The 19,910-nt window shown below is 46.5% G+C and overlaps 1 protein-coding gene across 1 annotated transcript in view; it reads right to left on the bottom strand.

Annotated features, from left to right (window-relative positions):
* GALNT18 (polypeptide N-acetylgalactosaminyltransferase 18) overlaps positions 1-19,910 on the bottom strand; it is a 548,225-nt gene that overhangs the window by 200,956 nt on the left and 327,359 nt on the right. The window contains exon 3 of the mRNA XM_082270869.1: positions 11,977-12,143. Coding sequence (XP_082126995.1) covers positions 11,977-12,143 — 167 coding nt within the window. The remainder of the gene's footprint in view (positions 1-11,976; positions 12,144-19,910) is intronic.

The following is a 19,910-nucleotide window of genomic DNA, read 5'->3' as shown; positions in this document are numbered from 1 at the left end:
CAAGGTCTCAGGTGTGAATGGGGAGCAGGTGTGTTAAATTTGGTGTTATCGCTCTCACTCTCTCATACTGGTCACTGGAAGTTCAACATGGCACCTCATGGCAAAGAACTCTCTGAGGATCTGAAAAAAAGAATTGTTGCTCTACATAAAGATGGCCTAGGCTATAGGAAGATTGCCAAGACCCTGAAACTGAGCTGCAGCACGGTGGCCAAGACCATACAGCCATTTAACAGGACTGGTTCCACTTAGAACAGACCTCGCCATGGTCGAAGCTGAGTGCACGTGCTCAGCGTCATATCCAGAGGTTGTCTTTGGGAAATAGACATATGAGTGCTGCCAGCATTGCTACAAAAATAAATATTAATGTAAATTCATATTACCGTTTGCATGCAGTGATAAACCCATATATAAAGTGCTTTAAGTGCATTCACAGTTCACCTTTGTGCTTTTCTTTTGTGACATATAAACTCACATATCTTCAGTGTAAAACCATACAAAAAGCCAAAAAAATCTTTTCTAATGTCCTTTTTGAATATACAGTGTCACAGTTCATACAATATATTGTCAAAAGTATTGGGACGCCTGCCTTACACACACATGAACTTTAATGGCATCCCAGTCTTAGTCCGTAGGGTTCAATATTGAGTTGGCCCACCCTTTGCAACTATAACAGCTTCAACTCTTCTAGGAAGGCTGTCCACAAGGTTTAGGAGTGTGTCTATGGGAATGTTGGACCATTCTTCAAGAAGCGCATTTGTGAGGTCAGGCACTTCAGTTAAAATCGCTGTGGCGATCCGTGTGGAAGTTTGCCCCCTCCTTCCTCCCCCCTGCCTCATTTGGCACTTTTTGGGGGGAGTAGGTACCTGTTTTTGACAGGTACCTGCTCCCACATCTGGTGAGATCGCTGCGGCGATCCGCGCAGAAGCTGGGCCCCCTCCTTCCTTCCCACTGACACATTGGGCATTTTTTGGGGGGAGGGGGAGTGGGTACCTTGTTTTGACAGGTACCCTCTTCCACTTCCAGTTGTATCGCTGCGGCAATCTGTGCAGAAGTCCTCCCCCCTCCTTCCTCCCCCCTGCCAAATTTGTCACTTTTTATGGGGGGCAGGTACCTGGTTTTGACAGGTACCCGCTCCCACTTCTAGCGAGATCACTGCGGCGATCTGTGTGAAAGTTTGCCCCCTCCTTCCTCCCCCCTGCCCTATTTGCCACTTTTTTGGCGGAGCAGCTTTCAATTGTTTGTATTCCCCCCCCCCTCCACTGCCACATTTGGTACTTTTTTGGGGGGGGGGAGGGGAGCAGGTACCTGGTTTTGACAGGTCCCCGCTCTCTCTTCCTTTGAGATTGCTGCAGCGATTTGTGCAGAAGCTGAGCCCCCTACTTCCTCCCCCCTGCACTTTTTAGGGGGAGGGGGGAGAGGGTACTTTGTTTTGAAAGGTACCCGCTTCCACTTTCAGTTAGATCGCTGCGGCAATCTGTGCGGAAGTTCGGCCCCCTCCTCCTTTCCCCCACATCACAAGTCCCAGAAGACTGTTGGACCATTCAGAAAGTGCAACGCGGCTCAATGCCGGTTTGCCCTATCTAAGATGCCGGCGCCTGCATCCAAAGTCGATTGAGGAATTGGCTCAGGGGAGGATATCGTTGGATCCCCAGACAGGTAAGTGTAGCCGCTGACTTTTCATTTTTTGGGGGGACACTGAAGCAGGCGGGGATATCGCTGGATCCCCAGACAGGTAAGTGTAGCCGCTGACTTTTCATTTTTTGGGGGGACACTGAAGCAGGCGGGGGGTACAAAAAAGGGCAGGAGCTTCAACCCATTCTGCTGAAGGGAGGGGTGGGGGCAAACTTTGACCTTTTCACCTTGGGTGCTACCTTGGACCTTGCCCCATCACCGGATAGACTTGTCGTGATAAAGTACAATAAGTGTCCTTGATCTAAAAATCCTCCCCTCCCCTATCGGAAGCCTGAAACGTACGCACTATTCACACATCAGCGTCGCAATTACACCGTCGGCTCTCGCCCTCCTACGACGTGGAGTTAATAGCTCTAATGACAGTCACACAATGAGCCGGGGCTTTTATGGAAGAAAAAGCACTTATTCTGCTTTTTAACGGTAACAAGGTCTCCCTCTCCTGATAGAGGAGATGAGAGCGAAATTACCTGCGACTGGCACTCGTGTCATCAATTTCCATATGTCATTGTGCTAACCATGTTAATCTCCTATTATATACAGCGGCAATAATAGCCCGTACCGATCCTAAACATTATTAGATGATATTCCACCGCTGCTGCTTGTTGCTGTAATTTCCCCGCACATAATTACACTGTAACGGCGCACAATACACAGAGCGCGGCGCGGCCTCTCCCCGTAATGACACGGATCTATTTTCAGCCCCCAGAGACCCACTCCAGAGCTTGTTAATGAGAATTCACTTCCCGAGATCTGGATCATCATTATTTGGGGGTGGGCGAGGGCAAAACTTTTATTTTTAATTTACAATAAACTGAGCGCTGTTTGAATCTAAATAGATGATATTAGCAGAGCGCTGATAGTCAAGGAGATATCCACAGCGCCTTCTCTGGAGGGAAAAAGAAGAGAAAATTAAACATTTTTTTAGCAGAGAGTCAGTGAATGCACGAAATTCGGAAATTTTGGTCCTGTGTGAGGCCACACCCCCACCCTTAGCTGATCTCATCTGAACCAGAAAAGAAAAAGTAGCTTAACCTCCCTGGCGGTCTGATTATGTCAGGATTTCTGTACTAAAATCGATACATTGTTTTGCATGGAAATCTGTTGTTTTATATTTTAACCACTTGCCGACCAGTCACGTTGACTGTACTGCGGCAGAGTGGTTCGTTATCGTCTGGTGACGTAGACCTACGTCACCAGACATTTCCCGATCTCGGCGGTGCGCGCGTGCCGCCAGAGGCTCGCTCCCGCTGTATTCAGTTACAGCGGGAGTCGGGCCAGGGGAGGAGCGGCGGTGATGACCGCCACTCTTCCCCGATCGTCGGGGAATCGAGTGTGGAGATCCGCCCGCTTGTGTAAACAGAGCGGGCGGATCTCCTAAGTGACAGACAGGGTCAGATTGCAGGGTTCAGCATAGCTGAACCTGCGATCTGTCCCTGTGTCACTCAGTCACCTCCCCCCACACACGTTAGTAAGCACCAGGCATATATTAACCCCTCCCTCTCCAATAAAAATTAACCCCTTCCCTGCCAGTGTCATTTTTACAGTAACAGTGCATATGTATAGCACTGATTACTGTAGTAATGTCACTGGTAACCCCAAAAGTGTCAAAAATGTCAGTCAAGGGTCCGATCTGTCCGCCGCAATGTCGCAGTCCAAAAAAAAAATCGCAGATCGCCGCCATTACTCGTTAAAAAAAAAAAAAACACCAAAAATGACAGAAATCTTTCCCTTAGTTAGTAAACGCAATACCTTTTGCGCAAACCAATCAAAATACGCTTATTGCGATTTTTTTTACCAAAAATATGTAGCAGAAAACAAATTGGCCTAAAATGATAAAAAATTTTGATTTTTAATTTTTTGGGGGGGGGGGGGGAATTTCATATAAAAAAATGTGAAAAATATTGTTATTTTTTCAAAATTGTCGCTCTTTTCTTGTTTATAGCACAAAAAGTAAAAATCCCACAGGTGATCAAATACCACCAAAAGAAAGCCCTGTTTGTGGGAAAAAAAGGACGCAAATTTTGTTTGGGTACGGCGTTGCATGACCGCGCAATTGTCAGTTAAAGTCGCACAGTGGCGAATCGCAAAAAGTGGCCTGGACGTAAGACAGCAAAATCCTCCGGTGGTAAAGTGGTTAAAACTCACCTTCCCCTGCGATCCCCCGCCTTCCTCCCGCCGCCCTCTCCCGCCATCCTCCCACTGTCCTCCCCCGCCGCCCTCCCGCTGTCCTCCCCTCGCGTCCTCCCGCTGTCCTCCCCCCGCCGTCCTCCCGCTGTCCTCCCCTCGCCGTCCTCCCGCTGTCCTCCCCCCGTGTGCTCGGCTGATGCCGGCACCTGTCTTCCGGTTCCCTTTCCTGCGAGCGTTGCGATGCAGGGGGGGATGGAACCGGCAGAAAATTCAAAAATGTAAATAAACCAAATGACATAGTAACATAATAACTGTTGATGATACAAAGTTCCAGAAAGAGACATCAGAATTGTCGCTGTTGTCACTTTCCGTACCTAAATGCAAATTTACCCAGGAATCGGTTCGGTACAGTTCAGTACGGTTCGGAACGGTACACTTTGATCAGGCTTGCGTTTCCACCGCCAACTGTAACTCAGCTCAACAGTACCTCAACAGTATAGCTCCACCCTGTTGGTACGATACTAATGTGCTGTGCTTGGTACCCCAACCAAAGGGTCCCAAAAAAGTGGTACGGTTCAGAATTAGGGTACCATTCACAACTTTTGACAATGGAAACGGCAAAACCGAACCGAACCACACCGCTCAATGGAAACGAGGCATAAGTGACAAAAGGAAATTTGAATTGGTAAGGCCTTGGATGACGTATCCTCAAGAACAGGAAGAAAATATAAAAGATTGAACCCAAATATTTATTTATTTTGCCCTAAAATATGAACTGCATATAAAGTCCAGTCTCTAAAGCATTTACTCCATCTGGTGATTTCCAGGGGATCCTCGGTTTAAAACCATATTCTGATTTCTTTATGACTTTCGGCGTTCTTGGAGCGGATTTGGCAATCTCAGAGTTAAACCTCCTGCAAGATTTTCGTCTATATGAAATAATAAAGCCGGCTGTGGAGAACGCAATCAGGCTCAATCAGTCACCTTGGTTTCTGTGCGATGCGGTGCACCTGCCTGCTGCTCGGCCGTCTGATTGATAATTTAATTAACTTCTCAATCACGGTGCAGGATTCAGGAGCAGAATCCCCGCGGGGAAAGGAGAGATGTGTAGCCTAAGAGAGGGGAGAATGATGTGCGTTTATCTAGAGGCGCAAGACAAAGCTCTGTTGTTAAAGGGTCAGTCCTCTCAAAACTGGACTTCTGGGAGATGTTGTAGAGCAAAACCACAGAGGGCATTGCCCTAGGGCAGTGATGGTGAACCTTGGCACCCCAGATGTTTGGGAAACTACATTTCCCATGATGCTCAACTACACTGCAGAGTGCATGAGCATCATGGGAAATGTAGTTCCAAAACATCTGGGGTGCCAAGGTTCACCATCACTGCCCTAGGGCAATGCCCTCTGTGGTTTTGCTCTACAACATGGGTGCTGAACCTGCGGCCCTCCAGCTGTTGCAGATCTACAAGTCCCGTCATGCCTCTGCCTATGGGAATCGTGCTTGTAACTGTCAGCCTTGCAATGCCTCATGGGACTTGTAGTTCTGCAACAGCTGGAGGGCTGCAGGTTGAGCACCCATGTTGTAGAGCAAAACCACAGAGGACATTGCCCTAGGGCAGTGATGGTGAATCTTGTCATCCCAGATGTTTGGGAAACTAAATTTCCCATGATGCTCAACTACACTGCAGAGTGCATGAGCATCATGGGAAATGTAGTTCCAAAACATCTGGGGTGCCAAGGTTCACCATCATTGCCCTAGGGCAATGCCCTCTGTGGTTTTGCTCTACAACATGGGTGCTGAACCTGTTTCCCTCCAGCTGTTGCAGATCTACAAGTCCCATCATGCCTCTGCCTATGGGAATCAGCCTTGCAATGCCTCATGGGACTTGTAGTTCTGCAACAGCTGGAGGGCCGCAGTTTGAGCACCCATGTTGTAGAGCAAAACCGCAGAGGGCATTGGTCTAGGGCAGTGATGGCGAATCTTGGCACCCCAGATGTTTGGAGAACTACATTTCCCATGATGCTCAACTACAATGCAGTGTACATGAGCTTCATGGGAAATGTAGTTCCAAAACATCTGGGGTGCCAAGGTTCACCATCACTGCCCTAGGGCCATTGGACCTGGCATTAGATTGGTTTTTAACCACTTGCCGACCGCCAACAGTACATATGGTACAGTAGGTCAGCTCTGTCCCACAAAACTATGTAAATATATCTAGCTTCGCGGGACTGCGGGTGGGGGCACGCGCGCCCATTCACTACAGGGGGGGAGTCAATCAGTGGGTTTGGCGGGCCGCAAATGCCCCCGGCAACCCATGATCGCTCCCCGTGGGAACAGAACGGCGGGGTTTCCGTTATAAACACGGCAGACCGCTGTTCTGTCAGTAAAGAACACAGGGATCCTGTGATCCTCCTATTTAGGAACACTGGTCTCTGTGTTCATTCCATAAGCCTATCCCACACAGTTAATAAGCACCCCTTAGGGACAAATGTAACCCTTTGATCGCCCCTGGTGTTAACCCCTTCCCTGCCAGTGTCATTATTACAGTAACAGTTCATATTTTTAGCACTGATTACTGCAGTAATGTCACTGGTCCCCCCAAAAGTGTCAAAAATGTCAGTTAGGGGTCCGAGCTGTCCGCTGCAATGTCGCGGTCCCGCTAAAAATCGCTGATAGCCGCCATTACTAGTAAAAAATAAATACATAAATAAAAATGACATAAATCTTTGCGCAAACCAATCAATATACACTTATTGGGATTTTTTTTTACCAAAAATATGTAGCAGAATACAAATTGGCCTAAACTGATGAAAAAATTTGATTTTTAATTTTTTTTAATTGGGAATGTTATATAGCAGAATGTGAAAAATATTGTTTTTTTTTTCAGGATTGTCGCTCTTTTTTTGTTTATAGCACAAAAAAAAAAAAAAAAAAAACGCAGAGGTGATCAAATACCACCAAAAAAAAACTCTATTTGTGGGGAAAAAAGGACATTCATTTTTTTTTTTTAGGGTGCAGCGTCGCACGACCGCGCAATTGTCAGTTAAAGTAACACAGTGCCATATCGCAAAAAATGGTCTGTCATTAAGGGGGTAAAGCCTTCCGGTCCAGAAATGGTTAATGTTAAATTCAGCATGCTGAGCATAACATTTCTAAGTATTTATTAAATCTCACAGAGATCACAGTATTCCCCTGGACAATGCCTCCATCTGCCTTTCTCTCCAGAAGGATGGAACCAACTTTGTTCCAGCATTATCCACTTTACTCCAGCAACCACTTACTTACTGGACTGAGATTTCAGCTCAGAGATGAAATGCCTCATGGGATGTGTAGTTCCGCAACAGCTGGCAGGCAGTAGTTTGAGGATCCCTGGTGTACAGTGTTATATGACCGAAGGGCTGGGACAAGTAGTGGGCAAGAGAGGGCGGCTGACCTGGGCGCAATGGTTTATTGCAGGGATGGGGGCACCTTGACCTTAACCCTAAGGGAAGGGGGGAGGCAGTTTGGCATCCTTGCCCTGGGCTCTGGATGACCTTGTTCTGTCACTACATGACCGAGCAATTGCCAAAATAGTGCAGTGATGAATAGGAAAAAGTGGTCTGGTCATAAAGGGGGTAAGACCTTCTGGAGATCAAGTGGTTGAAGCTGAAGTAGTATTAAAGGTTAAGGTTTAAAAAAAAATAAAAAATGTCCTACTTACCTGCTCTGTGCGATGGTTTTGCACAGAGCAGCCTCTTCTCAGATTCCCTGCTGGTGTTTCTGGCTCCTCCCCCTTGACCAGTGCCCCAATACCAAGTGCTTGCTATGGGGCCACTGGTGCATGCTCGGTCCTGAGCCCTGCGCTATGCATCCATAAGACACAAAAAAGCCCTGGCTCAGCCCTGCCCCCTGCTCTCTCCTCATTGGCTCACTGGCTGTAATTGACAGCCATGGTAGCAAATGGCTCCCGCTGCTGTCTCAGCCAAGGATGATAGTGAGTCCCAGGACAGCCAAGGCTCTCATGCACATCTCTGGATCAAGAGGGAGCTCAGGTAGGTTTTAGGCAGGGCTGTGGGGAAAGCAGCACACAGAAGGTTTTCCAATCACTTTAGTTTAGGTCAGGGATCCTCCAGTTGTTGTGGAACTACACATCCCATGAGGCATTGTAAAACTCTGACATTCACAGACATGACTAGGCTTGATGGGCATTGTAGTTCCTGAACAACTGGAGGGCCAAGGTTTGTAGACCCCTGGTTAGGTATTTTTATTATTTAAGATTTCTATAGCGCCAACAGTTTGCACAGTGCTTTACAATATAAAGCAAGACAGTACAGTTACAATAAAGTTCAATACAGAAGGAATAGGAGGGCCTTGCTTATGGAGCTTACAATCTAAAAGGAGGGGGAGGTGATACAAAAGGTAATAGCTGCAGAGGATGAGCTCATGAAGGTGGTTAAAATACAGTTTGTAGGTGGAGGAGGGGTAGGCTTCCCTGAATAAATGAGTTTTGAAGGATCGTCTAAATATGGACAAGGTGGAAGCTAAGTGGACACATAAGAATTTCCAGAGGTTGGAGAGGTTCTGGAAAAGTCCTAAAGATGAGCATGGGAGGAGGTGATGAGGGCACTAGAGAAGAGGTCATGGGAGGAGTGGAATGGAGGATTTGGGGTGATATCTCTAGATAAGGGCGCTTATGGATTATCTCAATGAATGCAAAGCAATCTCTGATTAGACAAGGTGGAGAGGTGGGCGGTGGCATCACATTCCCCACCTTGTACAATTAGAGAACTCTTTTCTGCTTGGAGGTTTATAGATTTTATATTTTAGAGTATATAGAAGGGCATTTGAAAGCACCACAAGGAGGAAGGGGACACAGAAAAATCAGACGTGGGTATGTGGGAAAAGAAAGCCACGGACTGACAATTACATTGTAACAAAAGAGGGAGAGTGCATTAAATAGACGAGACTCCGAGCGTTACAAAGTATCTGCAGCAGGTGGTTGGAGTATGAGCTGATTGTGCTGTGACCTTGACAGCATGAAAGCGCCGAGCGGCAATAGATAACTTTGTTCTATATTACCAAATGGTATTTGTAGTCTCTTAGCGGATTAGTCTACGGCTCTCCAAAAAGGAAAGATATAAAAAAAAAAAAGTTTTAAAAGTGGCTTTGTACATTATACAGAACTCTGCTTGGGAGAGTCCTAAATCACTAGAAGTGGCTGAGAAATCACAGACGCCGAGATGAGACCCAGTAAAAGTATATATATATATACACATACACATACTCTATATTACCAAAAGTATTGGGACGCCTGCCTTTACACACACATGAACTTTAATGGCATCCCAGTCTTAGTCCGTAGGGTTCAATATTGAGTTGGCCCACCCTTTACAGCTATAACAGCTTCAACTCTTCTGGGAAGGCTGTCCACAAGGTTTAGGAGTGTGTCTATGGGAATGTTTGACCATTCTTCCAGAAGCACATTTGCGAGGTCAGGCAATGAGAAGGCCTGGCTCACAGTCTCTGCTCTAATTCATCCCATAGGTGTTCCATCGGGTTGAGGTCAGGACTCTGTGCAGGCCAGTCAAGTTCCTCCACCCCAAACTCGCTCATCCATGTCTTTATGGACCTTGCTTTGTTCACTGGTGTGCAGTCATGTTGGAAGAGGAAGGGGCCATCCCCAAACTGTTCCTACAAAGTTGGGAGCATGAAATTGTCCAAATTGTCTTGGTATGCTGATGCCTTAAGAGTTCCCTTCACTGGAACTAAGGGGCCAAGCCCAACCCCTGAAAAACAACCCCACACCATAATCCCCCCCTCCACCAAATGATTTGGGCCAGTGCACAAAGCAAGGTCCATAAAGACATGGATGAGCGAGTTTGGGGTGGAGGAACATGACTGCGCAGAGTCCTGATCTCAACCCAATCGAACACCTTTGGGATAAATTGGAGCCAGGCCTTCTCCTCCAACATCAGTGCCTGACCCCCCAAATGTGCTTCTGGAAGATTGGTCAAACATTCCCATAGATACACTTCTAAACTTTGTGGACAGCCTTCCCAGAAGAGTTGAAGCTGTTATAGCTGCAAAGGGTGGGCCAACTCAATATCGAACCCTACTGACTAAGACTGGGATGCCATTAAAGTTCATGTGCGTGTAAAGGTAGGCGTCCCAATACTTTTGGCAATATAGTGTATGTAGAGCAATACCCCTTGCTTGCAGTTCCAACCTCATAGGGTAGCCATACTTTCCAGGCCGCCGGCAAAAAAAAAAAAAAAAGGAAAATCTAGACACATTTCTCTTCCTATGAGGACCTCACTGCATTACAGGTGAATGATGCCAAACATCACTCCTAATGCCATTGCCTGTCACACAGCACACCACACCTTGCCTGCCTCTAAGGACTTTAAACTCCTCTACACAAAACTAGCACTTCAGACACAACACCTCAATCACTGTGCCCACCTGTATGCCAAGACACCTAACTAAGACTCCACCATACAATCTCCAACCAGGAAAAGTTTATGACCTTGGAAAGCTGCCCCCAGTGCCCAAAAAGTCACGTACATGTGTGAGGGGGACATGTCAACCCTCACAGCATATTACCCTTGTAGTCCTGGAGATGTGGTCAGTGCTTCCCCACCTTTAGATCCAATGTCATTTTTGGACTACCCTCTTAAAATTCCTTAGGAATACTAAAACACTAACATTTTGTAAAGTTTTCTTGGGTCTTCAAATGTGTCTGTAATTCCATTCAGGAAATATTTCCACTCATACATGTCCCTGTGACACCTGAACAAGAAATGGAGGATGTGGTGGTCATCAGGACAGTAATGAAAATCTTTCAGGGGTTCTAAACTTTCCTCCCTCTACTAAGCATGTGAACTTGTTTGTGTCACCATTGGTGAGATTTCCCATGATTTCCTGTGATTATTTTTTTTGTCTTGACAGGTTCACATTAATCTTTACTCACATAGAAAATAATTGGAGTCATAGAGACAGGTTAAACTCATACCATTGCGCCGCCTCCCCCCATCCATGCGTCCGGCCCCCTAATCTACATGCGGGGCGCCGGACGCATGGAGCTCAATGGGGCATTTTTTTTTTTTAGCATGTGATTACAGCCAGAGGCTCTAATAGGCTAAAAAAAAGCATGTGCTCGGGGCGCAGAGCACTGAGCCCCGAGCCCACCCAGTTGTGTGACAATAGCAAATTAATATGCGGCCTGGTGTGGTCCGGGGGGGGGTGGGGTAGTATGGTGCGGTCCGTTTGCCGCCCCCCCCCCCCCGGCCCATGGAGCACCAGCCGCCACTGTCCCCCCGAAGGGGTAGGACCTCTACCCTGATCCCCCGGGGCGTAAAGCTCCAGACAGAGACAAGAGGTTCCAATGGTCTGCCTAGTCAGAAGGCCTGGCAGACCCTCTTCTTCTAGGCCAGCTGAAGCCGACCCCAAATACTTGGTTGAGGGGCACTCCCGAAGAGAGACCCCCCCCAGGAACAGAGGAGGAAGGAGCCTGAGAGCAACACATCCTCCCCCTAGACTTCAGGGTAAGCCCAAAGACTCACACCCCCCATCCTAGTGATATTAAAACACACACAAAAGTGAAAGGTGACAAATGTGAGAGAAAACGAAATAAATAAGTGGCCGTGCATGGGGCACTGGCCGGGCCCCGAGGCCTGGTAACAAAAATTGCCCCGGACTTTAGCAAAAAGGCCCAGACCTAAAAGGCGCAGTGCAGAAAAAGTGTTTGGAACTGTGACCATGTGCCGGTTCACGCATTGGGGTCCCACACCCAAGTGTTAGTAAGAACACCTCTGGGGCGACCACTCTCAGAGGTGGTCTCTGCCTTCCTAGCCCATGGCCAGACAAGGTAGAATGTTTGAATAAGGAGGTAATAGACCCTTCCAGCTTTCTCTGGGAGAATTTACTCCCGACCCCCAATGACCTATGGGCACCCTGGTTTCAATTCCTGCCGGTACTAACCTTCCAGGTCCCCATCACTCCAGCAGGTTTGTATAGCCACCACCCAACCTTGGTCAGGTCAGATGACAGCACAGCGCCCCCCACTGGATCACTGATAAGAGCAGATACTACACTTGATCTTAGCCATAAGGCCAGAAAGCAATTGAATAAGGATTATGTCTACATTAAATGTTATCTGACTGAAAGTGAAGTTCTACTCACCATTATTACTGTTATCGTCCACCAGGATGATCTCTTTCAGAAGCTCGTGGGGCGTCCGGTCAATGGCAGAGTGGATGGACCTGAGGATGACCGAGAGAGCCTCATTGACAAATATGAAGACGATGCTGACCTGGGGCAGATGTTCCGGGTACGAGAGGTTTTTACATCTGCAAAACAAAGGACAAGATACCTCAATGGAAAGCTTACTTTTATGGTAATTTTTCTTCTTTTATGCCATTTTCCTTATTTTGTGTAGAATTTACACATTTTTTTACATTATCAGTTTTTATCAGGTGTTCAACAAGGACAAGTCACATCAGCATTCAAATTTGGAATGCACCAAAAAAAAAACCTTATGAATTAAGCATCTGTACGTATGACAATTTAGGCTACGTTCACATGTGGGCGTAGCGGATCGCGGGCAAAATCACTGCGATTCTGCCCGCGATCTGGAAATCATTGCAAATCGCGGGACGCCTGTGCGTTGCCCGTGATTTGCAATGACACCCCAAACGCTATGCGATGTTGCTGCGATTTCCGTCTGCCAAATCACGGTAACATCGCGCAAACAAAATGGCGGGATGCATGATGCCCCAAAGAAGCTCTTGTACCTTTTTTGGGCATCATGCATCCCGCGATTTTGTTTGCGCGATGTTACCGCAATTCGGCAGGCGGAAATCGCGGCAACATCGCACAGCGTTTGGGGTGCCATTGCAAATCAAAGGCAACGCACATGCGTCCCGCAATTTGCATTGATTTCTGGATTATGGGCAGAATTGCGGTGATTCTGCCCGCGATCCGTTACGCCCACATGTGAACGTAGCCTAAAGGCTACGTTCACATCTAGGCGTTGCTATTTTACAGGCATTTTTCAGGCGTTTTACAGGCATTTTTAGGTTGAAAAGTGACCAATGTAAAAAAATAAAAACGCCTGTAATCTGCCCAAAAAGAAGCTCATGTACTTTTTTGAGCATTGGGCATTTTGCTTAAAACGTCAAAACGCTCAGATGTGAACAGAGGCCACTGAAATGAATAGGATTGGTCTTGTTGGGCGTTTTTTAAGCTGATCCTTAGAGCTTAAAAACGCCTAAAAAAGCCAAGATGTGAATGTAGCCTAAGTATCAGTTCACATTAGTGCGATGACAGAGATCGCATGTGATTCGGAGCGCACTGCTCCTAAAATTACATGCGATCTCTGTGCGGTGCAAATTTCAGCCATACAGTTTGTATGGCTGAATTCGCTCCGCAATCGCACTAAAACTTGCGCAGGACGCTTTTTTTGGTCCGCAGCAGAATCGGATCGCATGGTGGTTCACACTAGTGCGATCCGATTCTGTGCGAACTTTCAGCTCCCACTGCGATATGCGATCTCAACTGGGGGTGTCGTTAACCTTTAATTGACACCCCCAGCGTATCGCATATGGCAGTGTGAACTGCCAGGGGTGCGGATGCGATGCGGGAACACGCTGCATATTCGCAGCGTTCCCGCATTGCAGAAATGTGAACCGGGACTAAAGGATCCTTGTGTTTTCCTCTTCCTTCAATGTACAGTAAAGTCTTTCTTTATACAATGTTTCAGTTGGCCAGGGATGTATTAAAAATGGACAATGGAGGAAGAGGGGGAATAAGATGGGAATAGGGTGCAGGGCAAGGGTAGGGGTTATAGGATGGGGGTGGGGGTTCTGCCTTTACTTCAACTTCTTGGGAGCAAATAAAGCATCAATAATTGTGTGGGCTCATGCTAAGAATTTGAAGTAATCTGGACCAATATAGATGTGTTCATCGGTTCAGGAAGGAATCAATTTTTACTAATGTTTAACCACGCCTGCCGCCTGACACCCGCGATCGCTCCCCGCTGAGAGAGGAGAACGGTCAGCTGTTGTAAACACAGCTGTCTGTTCTTCTCCCTGGAATGATCAATAGAGCGCCTGTGATCCTTCTATATAGGATCACAGGTCTCTATGATCATTTCATGAGCCCCTCCCCCATACAGTTAGAATCACTCCCCTAGGCTCACATTTAACCCCTTGATCACCCCCAGTGTTAACCCCTTCCCTGCCAGTGTCATTATTACAGTAACAGTGCATATTTTTAGCACTGATTACTCAAGTAATGTCACTGTTCCCCCCCAAAGTGTCAAAAATGTCAGTTAGGAGTCCGATCTGTCCACCGCAATGTCACAGTAATGCTAAAAATCGCAGCCATTACTAGTAAAAAAAAAAAAAAAAACAATAAAAATGACATAAATCGTTCCCGTAGATTGTAGACGCGATAACTTTTGCGAAAACCAATCAAATTACGCTTACTGTGATTTTTTTTTTTTACCAAAAATATGCAGCAGAAAACAAATTGGCCTAAAATGTTAAAAATTTTTGAGTTTTACATTTTTTTTTTTGGGAATGCTATTAGTGCCGGTTCACACTTGTGCGATGCGGGAACGCTGCGAATATGCAGCGTGTTCCCGCATCGCATCCGCACATCTGGCAGTTCACACTGCCATATGCGATACGCAGGGGGTGTCAATTAAAAGTTAACGACACCCCCAGTTGCGATCGCATATCGCAGTGCGATCTGACAGCTCGCACAGAATCGGATCGCACAAGTGTGAACCACTGTGCGATCCGATTCTGAAGCGGCTCAAAAAAAGCCTCCTGTGCGAGTTTGCTGCAGATGCTCTGCGAATTCAGCCATACAAAGTTTATGGCTGAACTTGCATCCGCACATGAGATCGCATGTAATGGAGCAGTGCGCTCCGAATTACATGCGATCTCGCAAACCGCACATATGTGAACCGGCACTAAAGCAGAAAGTGAAAAATATTGTTTTGTTTTTTTCCGAATTGTCGCTCTGTTTTTGTTTATAGCGCAAAAAATAAAAATCGCAGAGGTGATCAAATACCACCAAAAGAAATCTCTATTTGTAGGAAAAAAAGGACGTCAATTTCATTTGGGTACAGCATCACACGACGGCGCAATTGTCCGTTAAAATAACGCAGTCCCGAATCGCAAAAAATGGCCTGGTCATTAAGGGGGGAAAATATTCCAATCCAGAAGTGGTTAAAATCGGGGAAAAGTAGTGCAGGGACTATTTCGAAGTCGTTGCGACTTGTAGTCACACAGATATGAATGGTACACATGGAAATCAGGGAGTACGACTTGTCATGCCACTTTGCAGTCCCAAATCGCAGGACAAGTCACACAAGTGTAAAAGAGGTCTTAGTCCGCCTGTGTGAATCCGGCCTTTCTCTGCGGTGTGTTCTCCTTGCTATTCAGTTCTGTTTCACAGAGCAGCTGCTATGTAAGTCTCCAGCTAGACCTCCTGGCTGCGGCTCGATGCTTGCTGGCAGCAAGTGCCCACCATGAAATATTCATATGCAATAGTCCAATTAAAAAACAATGGCATTGCTGGCCATTATATAAATTATACATAAAAATGCTATAAATTACAAATGTTTTGTTACTGTAAAAATCTCATTGGTTTGTTTAACATTTTTAAAATCTTGTTTCCATATATAATTTGTAATTATTTAGACCCTGTTCACACCTGAGCGTTTTTCAGCTCATAAAACAATCATCTCTGAAGTCTCAAAACTCCCAACAAGCAAAATCCCATTCATTTCAATGGCCCCTGTTCACATATGAGCGTTTTGTCGCCTGAAGAAAAACTCCTGAAGCTCAAAAAAGTACATGAGCTTCTTTTTGGGCTGATTACAAGTGTTTTTGTTTGATGTCAATGCCTGCCTCCAAACACCTGCAAAAAAAGCCTGAAGAACACCTGAAAAAACACCTGCAAAAAATGCCTGAATACGATACGCTCAGGTGTGATTGGCGCCTTATATGCAGCAGCCATCTTTGGTTGTTACTGTAAACATAAAGCATGTGAACACTCCTCTCCTGACCTCAACAGTATCCAGTATCAGATTTACAAGATTTAACCTGGGGACAACCTACTGGCCCTACAAAGCCACACCCTCATTTGTAGACACACCTACAAAATCACAGTCATTTTTTTTTTTTTTTTTTTTACACACCCTGAAACAAATGGTGTCAGACTTTGGGAACAAGAGGTAGGCCTTGGAAGTATAAAGACAAATTTCCCTGGACACCACGAGAAGAGAAATAATGCAGCTTGTGTGGTGTGCTACTATGAATTATGGGTGTGTCTAAATTGTGTTAACAGTGGGAGGGGCTTAAAAGGGTACTGGTAAATAAAACCCGTGCTGTTATTAGTCAAGAGTAAGTAACATCGAGTGTGGGGTTTAGGTTAGGTAATGCAGAGAGTTCAGGGGTCAGGATAAAGTATAGCGGAAAGTTCAGGGGTCAGGATGAAATAAGGGGTCACGATGAAGTAATGCAGAGAGTTCAGGGGTCAGGATGAAGTAATGCAGAGAGTTCAGGGGTCAGGATGAAATAATGCAGAGAGTTCAGGGGTCAGGATGAAGTAATGCAGAGAGTTCAGGGGTCAGGATGAAGTAATGCAGAGAGTTCAGGGGTCAGGATGAAATAATGCAGAGAGTTCAGAGGTCAGGATGAAATAATGCAGAGAGTTCAGGGGTCAGGATGAAGTAACGCAGAGAGTTCAGAGGTCAGGATGAAGTAATGCAGAGAGTTTAGGGGTCAGGATGAATTTACGCAGAGAGTTCAGGGGTCAGGATGAAGTAATGCAGAGAGTTCAGGGGTCAGGATGAAGTAATGCAGAGAGTTCAGGGGTCAGGATGAAATAATGCAGAGAGTTCAGGGGTCAGGATGAAGTAATGCAGAGAGTTCAGGGGTCAGGGTGAAGTAATGCAGAGAGTTCAGGGGTCGGGATGAAGTAATGCAGAGAGTTCAGAGGTCAGGATGAAATAATGCAGAGAGTTCAGGGGTCAGGATGAAGTAATGCAGAGAGTTCAGGGGTCAGGATGAAGTAATGCAGAGAGTTCAGAGGTCAGGATGAAGTAACGCAGAGAGTTCAGGGGTCAGGATGAAGTAACGCAGAGAGTTCAGGGGTCAGGATGAAGTAATGCAGAGAGTTCAGGGGTCAGGATGAAATAAGGGGTCAGGATGAAGTAATGCAGAGAGTTCAGGGGTCAGGATGAAGTAATGCAGAGAGTTCAGGGGTCAGGATGAAATAATGCAGAGAGTTCAGGGGTCAGGATGAAGTAATGCAGAGAGTTCAGGGGTCAGGATGAAGTAATGCAGAGAGTTCAGGGGTCAGGATGAAATAATGCAGAGAGTTCAGAGGTCAGGATGAAATAATGCAGAGAGTTCAGGGGTCAGGATGAAGTAATGCAGAGAGTTCAGGGGTCAGGATGAAGTAACGCAGAGAGTTCAGAGGTCAGGATGAAGTAATGCAGAGAGTTCAGGGGTCAGGATGAAATAATGCAGAGAGTTCAGGGGTCAGGATGAAGTAATGCAGAGAGTTCAGGGGTCAGGGTGAAGTAATGCAGAGAGTTCAGGGGTCGGGATGAAGTAATGCAGAGAGTTCAGAGGTCAGGATGAAATAATGCAGAGAGTTCAGGGGTCAGGATGAAGTAATGCAGAGAGTTCAGGGGTCAGGATGAAGTAATGCAGAGAGTTCAGAGGTCAGGATGAAGTAACGCAGAGAGTTCAGGGGTCAGGATGAAGTAACGCAGAGAGTTCAGGGGTCAGGATGAAGTAATGCAGAGAGTTCAGGGGTCAGGATGAAATAAGGGGTCAGGATGAAGTAATGCAGAGAGTTCAGGGGTCAGGATGAAGTAATGCAGAGAGTTCAGGGGTCAGGATGAAATAATGCAGAGAGTTCAGGGGTCAGGATGAAGTAATGCAGAGAGTTCAGGGGTCAGGATGAAGTAATGCAGAGAGTTCAGGGGTCAGGATGAAATAATGCAGAGAGTTCAGAGGTCAGGATGAAATAATGCAGAGAGTTCAGGGGTCAGGATGAAGTAATGCAGAGAGTTCAGGGGTCAGGATGAAGTAACGCAGAGAGTTCAGAGGTCAGGATGAAGTAATGCAGAGAGTTCAGGGGTCAGGATGAATTTACGCAGAGAGTTCAGGGGTCAGGATGAAGTAATGCAGAGAGTTCAGAGGTCAGGATGATGTAATGCAGAGAGTTCAGGGGTCAGGGTGAAGTAATGCAGAGAGTTCAGGGGTCGGGATGAAGTAATGCAGAGAGTTCAGAGGTCAGGATGAAATAATGCAGAGAGTTCAGGGGTCAGGATGAAGTAATGCAGAGAGTTCAGGGGTCAGGATGAAGTAATGCAGAGAGTTCAGAGGTCAGGATGAAGTAATGCAGAGAGTTCAGGGGTCAGGATGATGTAATGCAGAGAGTTCAGGGGTCAGGATAAAGTAATGCAGAGAGTTCAGGGGTCAGAATAAAGTATAGCGGAAAGTTCAGGGGTCAGGATGAAATAAGGGGTCACGATGAAGTAATGCAGAGAGTTCAGGGGTCAGGATGAAGTAATGCAGAGAGTTCAGGGGTCAGGATGAAGTAATGCAGAGAGTTCAGAGGTCAGGATGAAGTAACGCAGAGAGTTCAGGGGTCAGGATGAAGTAATGCAGAGAGTTCAGGGGTCAGGATTAGGTAATGCAGAGAGTTCAGGGGTCAGGATGAAGTAATGCAGAGAGTTCAGGGGTCAGGATGAAGTAATGTAGAGAGTTCAGGGGTCAGGATGAAGTAATGCAGAGAGTTCAGGGGTCAGGATTAGGTAATGCAGAGAGTTCAGGGGTCAGGATGAAGTAATGTAGAGAGTTCAGGGGTCAGGATGAAGTAATGCAGAGAGTTCAGGGGTCAGGATGAAGTAATGCAGAGAGTTCAGAGGTCAGGATGAAGTAATGCAGAGAGTTCAGGGGTCAGGATGAAGTAATGCAGAGAGTTCAGGGGTCAGGATAAAGTAATGCAGAGAGTTCAGAGGTCAGGATGAAGTAATGCAGAGAGTTCAGGGGTCAGGATGAAGTAAAGCAGAGAGTTTTAGGGGTCAGGATGAAGTAATGCAGAGAGTTCAGGGGTCAGATGTAGGAGTTCAGGGGTCAGGTCTGCAGCAAGTTGCTCACAGAGTGCAGCTTGTGCCTCAGTCACCTCCAAGGTCCAGCGTTGTCCCCGGGAGGCCGGTAGTGTGGTGTAAACGTTGCAGTGTGCCGGTTCTAACTCCTCACACTGAGCAATCTTCAATCCAAAATGGCATGGCTAGGCTGGTCTGCGGGTGATTGGCAGCAAGAATCCTCATACACGGCACTCTAGCTTGTTCAGTGTGACGAGTAGCAGCCTACGCAGTGCGAAGTTTTCACTACCCAGTTCCCCGGGAATGATGCACAAGATGCAATCTGTAAGTAACTTACTTGATTAACAAAGCCTGGATCCCAGGGAAGACTTTCTCAGGGACTATGCCTGGGAGATGGGGATGAATATTTACCTCACCCTACTGAACACTTTTGGAATGACTGGGAAATGCAAGGTCTTCTCATCCAACATCAGCACCCAACCTCAAAAACAGGCACAAATTCCTGCAAAGACCCTCTAACATTTTGTGGAAAGTCTTCCCAGAAAACTGGAGGATGTCATAGCCACAAAGCAGTGCCGAGTCCATACCCCTCCTGTACAAGGATTATAACAAACTTTGTTGCATATTCCGACCTTTTGTTAATCTGAAGAAATCATTGTTTGTTCCTCTGCGCTGAGTGGGTCTAATGGGAGTGGTTTCATAATTATCTATCAGCTGTGGCAGCTGCAGAACACTAATGAGGAAATCTGCTGGGCCTGCATCCCTTTAGATGTGTTCCTATTTGGAGTATCTCACCAAAAATGACATTTTTGTTGCAGGGGATGCCAGAAATCTGACTTGTATCTTAGTGCAGACTTCTGGGAAAATTGGTGAGCCAATCACACAAGCAGGAAATGATGTTTCTGGGGGTGTGGTCAGTATACATTCTGTGCACAGAACAGCGCCAGGCGGCCATATTGAATTGCATTTTCAGAAA

Source organism: Pelophylax lessonae (assembly GCF_965119305.1).
Source record: "Pelophylax lessonae genome assembly, chromosome: 10".
In the NCBI taxonomy this organism is placed as follows: domain Eukaryota; kingdom Metazoa; phylum Chordata; class Amphibia; order Anura; family Ranidae; genus Pelophylax; species Pelophylax lessonae.
This window is presented reverse-complemented; position numbering and strand designations above follow the sequence as displayed.